This window comes from Danio rerio, chromosome 8 (assembly GCF_052040795.2).
Source record: "Danio rerio strain M-AB ecotype USA chromosome 8, GRCz13ab, whole genome shotgun sequence".
In the NCBI taxonomy this organism is placed as follows: domain Eukaryota; kingdom Metazoa; phylum Chordata; class Actinopteri; order Cypriniformes; family Danionidae; genus Danio; species Danio rerio.
This window is the reverse complement of record NC_141028.1, coordinates 45,969,478-45,978,444: the sequence shown is the minus strand read 5'-3', so window position 1 is coordinate 45,978,444 and position 8,967 is coordinate 45,969,478. Positions and strand designations below refer to the sequence as shown.

General features: G+C 37.1%; 1 protein-coding gene across 5 annotated transcripts in view; it reads left to right on the top strand.

Annotated features, from left to right (window-relative positions):
* The first annotated feature begins 459 nt into the window (after positions 1-459).
* kdm2ba (lysine (K)-specific demethylase 2Ba) overlaps positions 460-8,967 on the top strand; it is a 29,475-nt gene continuing 20,967 nt past the window's right edge. For 4 of the 5 annotated variants that reach the window (XM_087263059.1, XM_087263058.1, XM_087263057.1 and 1 more), the window contains exon 1: positions 460-647. In XM_087263059.1, the coding sequence (XP_087119185.1) occupies positions 585-647 (63 nt within the window). In that variant the 5' untranslated portion in view covers positions 460-584. 5 annotated transcript variants of the gene reach the window in all.

Genomic DNA, 8,967 nt, shown 5'->3' with positions numbered 1-8,967 from the left:
TAAGCCTACTTCTTCAAATCTGCCACAAACTCAGAAAAGCCTTTAAACATTTGACATATATTATGGTCATTCCCATTGACTGTAAGGCCATCTCATCTTGTTTGACTTGAAAGCAACATAGCAACACATAAGTCAAAACCAATCAAGCCCCAGCTGAACCGATAACTTCCTGTACTTGTAAGAGGAAGACAACATCAGACCCTCTGAATCGCCTACAGAGCGAGACCTTGCTCTAGCACAGTAAAGTCAGTAGTCCTTTTGTGTGCAGCAGTGCCTCCCTTCCCCCCTCTCCATCTCCCACCCAGACAAATGTGTGTTCTTTGTAGGAAAGCCTGTAACTGGATGCCAGGAGGTCTGTGATTGGCTGAGCCCAGGCCCCCCTCTCCCTCTTGGTCTTCTGTTTCTGGTGCATATGCATGAGATTTAGCAGGCTGCTGTGTGCCTGTGCAGCTGCCCGTTCCAGACAGGAAAAGAGAGAGAGGGAGAACCAGGAGCGAGAAGAAGACGGATAAAGAAAGGAAGAGCGCTATTGTGGGCTTGTAGCCATGTCTGCGTTGTGTTTGTCTGCTTTGCTATAAGATCAGATGGCCATGGCCATGTCACTAAGCGCAGATGATGAGGATTACGATTCGGACACAGCCGAACAGGTCAGCAGGATCTCTCTCTTTCTCTTTACATACAAGCTTACACAAACAATTAGCCGCCTTCTCAGGTTCCCTTCCTAGTAGCACCATGCTTTTCAAATGAGCCATGTGTTTCTTGGCCTCAACTCGCTTTTTACCTTCTCTTTCTTTGATGCCGTTTTTGGGTTTTGTTTTGTTGGACTTGTAATATGACTGTAAAGGGAAGAAAATGCAGATAGGGTTGGATGACCAGTGAGTTTCTGTTTTATTGTTTGTGTCCATTGAGCTTCTTCAGTCATTCAGGTGTTTTTTTAGAAAGGGAGATCTCACATTGGTTTAGATTTGTGTTTGGATGTGGATTATGGTTGTTTTTTGTTGGGAGAACGTAAACGTTGTGGCTTGTAGACCTTTGGGGCTGTGATGTACTCTGACTTTAACACATGTGTTGGGTTATTTGGAAGGAGAAACTGTTTTAAAGAAGGACTGGAGTTCCTTGGAGCAGCAGCATGACTGGACATGTGTTGCCCTTAAGTTTACTTCCCATAATGCACTGGTGTTCGTCTTTTTTTCTGGAAAACAGAAGTTTGTGTTTGTTGTTTTTAAGTGTGGAGTAGATGTGTGGACTGGGAAACTGTTTTAAAAGGCCATCTGTGGATGGTTTCAACAAGCTTTTGTTGCATATTGACATGTTGTTTTTGACCAGTGTATTTTAATTATATGTTACATTTATTTTTCAACTTGGCTTGAAATTAATATTAATAAAAAATTGTGATCATAATTATTTTTAGATTTTTTTTTGTAAAATTTTAGAAAGATAGAAGAAAATTATCCTAACTCAAAAGTTTTGTTGTTGTTGTTTTTTTTTTTGACCATACAAAATGTATGTGAAATATAATTAATTAAATACAAATATAATAAAATAGATCAAATGATCTTGTAGTGAAATGCATCAACTTAAAAAGCTGGTAACACTGGTAGATTTTGAGTGTATATTTTTATTTTTAGAGTAGAATTTTATTTTAATTTGGAATAACATGCAGACTTTTGCAACAGACACTTGTTTGTTTTTCAACAAAGTCTTGCATTTATGTGTAATGTATTAGTAGAATGTGCAATGTAAATTAGCATACACACACATAAGTGCATATGACTGAGCCAGATGTGCTCACTAACAACACCACACACTCATTTAAAATCCCTTAATCTCTGCTGTGAGGTTTCATTTTAATATTTAAAATAGCTTCTATATGACTGCTGAAGACTGGGGGAGGGGAGAAGCAAAGTGTGTGTGTGATGGGGGACAATAGGAGAACCTATCTACTCTTGGGTAATCTTAAAGTCAAAAAAGTACATTTGCTAATGGTGCAGCAAAATTTGCCCAAAATTTCAATGGCAAAAATGTTTTCAATACATGTTTTCTTTTACAAAAAAAGAAAATATCAAACTAAGTAGAGCTGAAATAGTTCATTAATATTATCAAGAGTAAACTATGACCAGAACAAATAGTTTTATTGTTAATAGCCTGAATGTAGCTCTGGTTTCTACCACAGGCCAAAGACAAGCACTATAGGAGATTTGCAAAAACTAAAAGTGGCTGTACGAGGTGTTAATGAAAGAGTGTATGCATGTTTCCCAGTGCTGGGTTGCAGCTGGAAGGGCATCTGCCAGAGTATATGGTGGGTATAGGGCGATGGGCATATGCCAGAGTAATTGGTGGTTGATTCTACTGGAAATCAAGGACTAAGCTGTAAAATAATTTTTGAGTGATAAAACTTGAATGTAAGTGTCTGTAGCATAGACTGTAAAAGAATTGGACGTAGTATTCGTGACGTCACTCATAGATGTCTGAAGTGCGCAAATAAAGCAACAAGTAAGCGTGGCCAACCGTCGCCATTTTGTTCGCGCGTCATTGCACCCACCGGAGGTGACCAAATAAGTGTAAAGAAGCTTTTCTTTGGGAGAAACGCTTAATACTTCATTACCTGCGACTCGTTTGTGTTCTGAACACATGTGCTTGATTGTGTACTAAATCAGTAAAGTGTTTAGTCTTTTAAAAACACTGCTGTTACACATTGAGTCACTAAACATTGTTCTTATGTCATTTTTCTACAGAAGGAAAACGTTAATTACTTTCAAATATTGTCTGTGTTAGTAAATGCAAGGCTAATTATGAAATCCAGACATAACGTGAGAACGTTTCAGATGACTGTTTTATAGCCTACAGCTAGTCAATCTGTCAGATTTTGGAGTGCATTACAGGTCTAAAGAAAATTATAAATGACAAATTATCTTAGGTTAAACAAATACATTTATAGATAGGGTATATAAGTATATAATTTCACTCACCTTGGAGTGAGCACAATTAAGTGCACACAGCATGCCATATCATCTGATAATTGTAGGAAATAATTCCAAATCGCAATTGACTGTGTAAAGCCACATAAAAAAAAAACACAATAATATGATGTATATGCCGAGTTCAGTAGCTAATCAGGTGACGGGACAGCTATCAGTGAGGCCTAGGTGTCACTCAAATTGGCACGCACTTAAATATGCAGACTTAATATAACTTAATAAAAATGAAATGGATGAGTTACAGAAAAATTCACCCCCCTCAAAGTTGTCATTAAGGGTAATTTCCACTATATGCACCAAAACCACAGTTTGGGTCAACTCTGAACCAAGATCTTTGACGTTTCATGCATGCCCTCATGACAAACTGAGGTATTAGATGATATAAAGTAAGGACTGATGAAAGATTGTTGTTTTAATTAAATTTGATACTCGCAAGCCAATAGGGGGGAAAAAAAACTGCATTTTGTGGTGTGTGTGTCTGCGGTCGTTTGCTCACTCGGTAGGTCAGAGATTAGTGGCAAACAGCCGCGTGTGTATGGAATATTCTGTTGCTAAATATGGTTAAAAGTCAAACATGATGGTAGCAGTTTGATTAAGGTGTTTATATGTTTGAACTGCACTTCAATAACGAGACTAAAATCGGCATACTTCACATGTTTTAATTCGATTTCTGTTTCTTTCGATTATGACTTTAATCGGATTAAATTAGTAAAAAAGCTGTGTTAACATGCTAGACCCTTAATTAAAAAGGGTTGAAAAAGTTTCGTCTCAAAATCAGTTTATTGGTGTCCATGTAAATATACTCGTTGTCCTGTTTTATGTGCGTCTTTCCTATAGCACCATCTAAACAAGCTTAGCAAATCTAGTATGAGCACAGTAACAATTCAGCACATCAGGATTCAGTTTTAGAGAATGATTATAGGAATATGTAAACTTAACTGCAACTGTATCATAATAGGGGAGAGCAAATATTTTCTAAAGACCCAAATTGTCTTTTTTTAAGGGTCAAAATAAGTTTAAGATATACACAAGTAGTGGTTTACTTTTAGAGAACATCTTATCACCATCTACATTGCTAAGAGCAGATTTCAGATAAGTATGTTAATATGTGCATCATTTCCACAAAATAAATACTCGACAAAAATGACAGTGGAGTCAGTGGCATTAGCCTCACAGTGTGACGGCATATAGCCCTGTTGCACTTCAGGCATCCTAAGTTCAAGTTCTGGCTCCTGGGCCTTTCCTGATCCCATCCCCTCTTTCTCTTTTCAACTTTGCTTTCTGTCTTAATACTATCCAATCGCAATAAACGGCAAAAATGACAAATTTTTTTAAAAATGACAGCACAGTAATAAAGCATATCATCATCATAGTATTTAATATTAATTGTATTTCACCAGGTTAAAAAAAAACTAATTGAGATTAAAATCTGTTTTCTAAGAGTGACCTAGCCAAGATAGGCCAAGATGTTGCCATTAGCTCTGCCATTCTGCATTCATTCTTCATTCTTGTTATAAAATATTTGAGAATGAATAATGCAAAGTATACAGCAGATTAGAAGGAGGTTAAAGGGAGAGGTTAAACAGAATGATGTATCAAGTCTTTTTTCATGTGTTTAATTCAATTATGAATGTCTCTCTGCCTACTGTCTCATTTTGTGCCAAAATAATATATTTATATTGTAAAAGAAAATCTATAGAAATGGTAATAGTATAATCATACCATTGTTGTAATTGTAATAAAATGATTTAACATTTTCAAAAGCTGCAGAGATGACCTATATATTTTTTTTATGTTAGATATGTATAATTTAGTATTTTAGCTTAATGCAAAAGCTAATTGATCAATTTATTAATTGGTGGAATAATCTGCAATTAAACCTTTGATTAATGAATTATTACAAATATTTTACATTACATTGTCCTGTTTTTTTGGGAGTTTGCTGTTGTATGCTGTTGTATTTTCCACTGTCTGTATTTTGCACTGTCTGTGTTTTGCACTGTTGTTGTATTTGCACTGTCTGTATTTTGCACTGTCTGTGTTTTGCACTGTCGTTGTATTTGCACTGTCTGGAGCCAGCACCTAAGTTTTTCACTCAATATAGCACACGTGCTGCTGATGATGTGACAATAAAAGAGATTTGCAATTTGTAATTGTTTGCTTTCTGTTGGATAAAGAAAATTCTTGTAATCAGCTTGGAAGTTTTTCATCCTTGCATGCAAAATTCTTCTAGATTACTGATGAAAAGCCTGAACTTTATCTACAAAAATGTACCAATTTACACTCACCGGCCACTTTATTAGGTACAGCTTACTAGTTCCAGGTTGGTCTCCCTTTACCTTCAGAATTCATGGCATAGATGCAAAAATTCCTCAGATGTTTTGTTCCATATTGACATGATAGCATCACGCAGTTGCAGCAGATTTGTCGGCTGCACATCCATGATGCGAATCTCTGTAATTGCAGGCTTTGTTTCCTGTTCTTAGCTGACGTAAGTGGCACTCGGTGTGGTCTTCTGCTGCTGTAGCCCATCTGCCTCAAGGTTGGATGTGTTTTGCGTTCAAAGATGCTCTTCTGCATACCTCGGTTTTTAAAGAGTGGCTATTTGAGTTACTGTTGCTTTTCTATCAGCTCTAACCAGTCTGGTCATTCTCCTCTGACCTCTGGCATCAACAAGATATTTGTGCCAACAGAACTGCCGCTCACTGGATATTTTCTCTTGTTCGGACCATTCTCTGTAAACCCTAGAGATGGTTATGCGTGAAAGTCAGAGTAGATCAGCAGTTTCTGAAATACTCAGACCAGCTCATCTGACACCAACAACCATGCCACGTTCAAAGACGCTTAAATCACCTTTCTTCCCCATTCTGTTGCTCGCTTTGAACTGCAGCCATCGTCTTGGCTGCAATGTGATTGGCTGATTGGAAATTTGCGTTAATGAGCAGTTGGACGGGTACCTAATAAAGTGGCCGGTGAGTGTATGTGTATCAAATGTATCAAACAAAAAATTTATTTAAGCATGAATTACTATAAAAGTCTGATTTTGCAGAAGTGGCACAGTGCTTTGATCTCCAAATAATTGTTTCCTATACACAGAATACGTAAAGTTTGACATTTTGTCATCCTCTTAGTCATCTCTATTGTGCAGAAGCTGTAGCTTCATTCTCCTGCTAGATTACTAGTTGTTATGAGGCCTTATGACTCACTGAATCATTTTACTCGTGCCATGGCTTGGCCACAATCAAGTGCCATGAATTAGACATAAACTGTCACCCATTCGGATGAGTAAACAAATGTAGATAGATTATAATGACACTTCCACATACAAGGGATGATGAGTCAATGATAGCTTCAATTGTTTGTTTGTGACACATTGAAGTCATTTCAGAATAAAGTTTGATGACAATAATGATAGCAAAAACAGATTGTGTTAGGCAGTGCAAGCTTTGTTTTTACTAATGTTGAGGAATAACAATAAAGCTAGAAAACACATTAAGCTGGTTAATAAATTATAAAAAAAATACTCATGCGAAGCATCATTTACACACCTAAACTGCATCATTTGCTATTTATTTGGCTGCTTTAGTGCTAAAAGGCTTCTCGTCTTTTTCAGGATTTGGACCGTGAAACAAGGAATTTGACATTGCCCAGTTTGTTCATTTATTTTGACTAAACACAGTTGAACGAACATCACAGCATGATTGTAATTTTAAAACTCATGAGTGGGAACTTCCCTTGAGGGCTTGAACAGATTATGCATGTGGCATCTTCAGAAAGGAGAATTATTATTAGTGGACTTCATCTGGGAAGAAAGTGTCTCGAGGTTTAATTGCTTCCTGATATGAATTTTTAGGCTGAGTTAACATAACGTAGAATATTACAATGGTATAATTTCTTTTGGAGCCAATGTTTGATCATAGATTATGGACTATCAATTGGTAGAACATTACAAGAAGACTGCAGAACACAATGAAAGTAATGAGACTACTGAGAGACTACAAGCTTGTGTTGTTGTTGTTGTTTTGACTCAGGTAAACAAAAAAGATTTTATTAGGTACCACCTGTATTTGGAAACATTCAATTGCCCAATCACATGACAGACTTTTACTGCATTTTAGCTGCTAAGGTACAGTTCAGCAGAACTTAGCAGAACTGCTGTGAATTCCTGAAAAACATTTTCGTTCTGGGTTGTCCCATCTGCTCCATGGCTACCAATGAGAGGGACATGTGGACAAATGTCTAGTGTCCACAATACTGGCCTTTCTTGTTTCTTTTTCTTTTCTTGTGGTAAAAACTGTGGTCGTGCAAACCACAATACTGGCTGCTGCTTATTTTTGAAATACAGTGGGTTTGGGGTCTTGTGTCCCCAATCTAATGATGATGGTAGTCAGGTTTTTGTAATGGAATGACTTACTTGGAACCTTACCTGAGGTGGTACTAAACATACCTGGTACTAGGTGTGGAACACAGTGGTAGCTGTACCAAACCAAACTGTGCCATTTAGATATGTAGATATGATCGAGATGTTCTGCTGAAGTTCAAAACGAGCATAATAATGGGCAGAAAAGTTTATTCTGAACATGGTTGTTGGTGCTAGATAGGCTGGTATTTCATAATTTGCTAATATATTAGGATTCTCACACACAAGTCTCTCTAGGATTTGGGGATAATGGTCTGAAAAGAGAAAATGCCTAGTGGATAGTGGTTTATGGGTTAATTTGTTAATTCCAGTCAGAAGGGAATGAACACGCTGGTTTAGATGATGGAAAGTAACTCAAATAAATATTTTTTACAGCTAAGGTTTGCAGTAGAGCATCTCTGAGCACACAAAATGTCTAACCTTGAAGCAAGTGAGCTACATCAACAGAAGAAGAGCACAACGGTGACACTCCTGCCACCCAAATACAAAAACTTAGGCTATAATTCACACATGACATGTTCACTAAAACTAGGCAATAGAAGACTGAAAGATGGTTGCCTGACCTGATGTGTCTTGATTTCTGCTTAGATATTCAAATAGTAGGGTCAGAATGGTATTAAATATTTGGCGGGATAAAAAAAAATATTGTGTCTTTTTATCAGTGGATGAGGCAATTGTTCACACTTACTACCAATCAAGTATTAGCCTTCCTGAGTATTGTCGCTGACCATGTTCATCTGCAGCATACCATCTTGTAATGGTACTTCTATCAGGACAACACACTATGTCACAGCTGAAATAATCAACATAAATTTACTATACTCAAATAACTTGCAGTTACAACATCTCAGTCCATAAGAGCACAATGCTGGAATGGGAGATTTGCATCATGGATCATTGCAGAAGACAAATTTACAACTGTATGATGCAATCATATAAGAATAGACCGCACTGTTTTTCTTACCTAAGCTGCGTCTCAAATGGCACACTATACACTATGCACCTTCACACTCAACAGCATAGTATATGTGTGTAGTGTCGTCCCAATTGGCACACTAACGTTTTTTTACTCAACGGAAAATCAAACCGTTTCCCTGATAATGTTTGACGGTTGCTAAATCAGTAAAATAAATGACCAAACTATCAAATAATACCTGCCGTGAGTATAACCGCATTCACCATCGGGTGGTGCTATAATCACTCTCGTAGGAGAATTTTGCTTTCACCATCCAAAATAAATAAAGTTATCCAACATGTGCGCCCGATAGCTCCGCCCCTTACGCTACGTGAGCAAAGCTGCGACTGTTGAGTGCGTGAAGTGTCCATCATTCCTCACTTCATTTTACCAGCTAAATTAGTACATCATCCGGGTAATTAAAGTGCACTTATTATTTTTAGCATTTTCAGTGTAAACACACTGCTTACACTATTTATACTACAAAATGGCATAGAATTGTGTATAAGTATGCAATTTGGGACACAGCTCTAGAGTTTCTGACTTGTTACTGTATAAATATTTACAAGCTATATAATCAAGAAGAATTTTCTTGTTTCAGCAAGAAGGTCGCT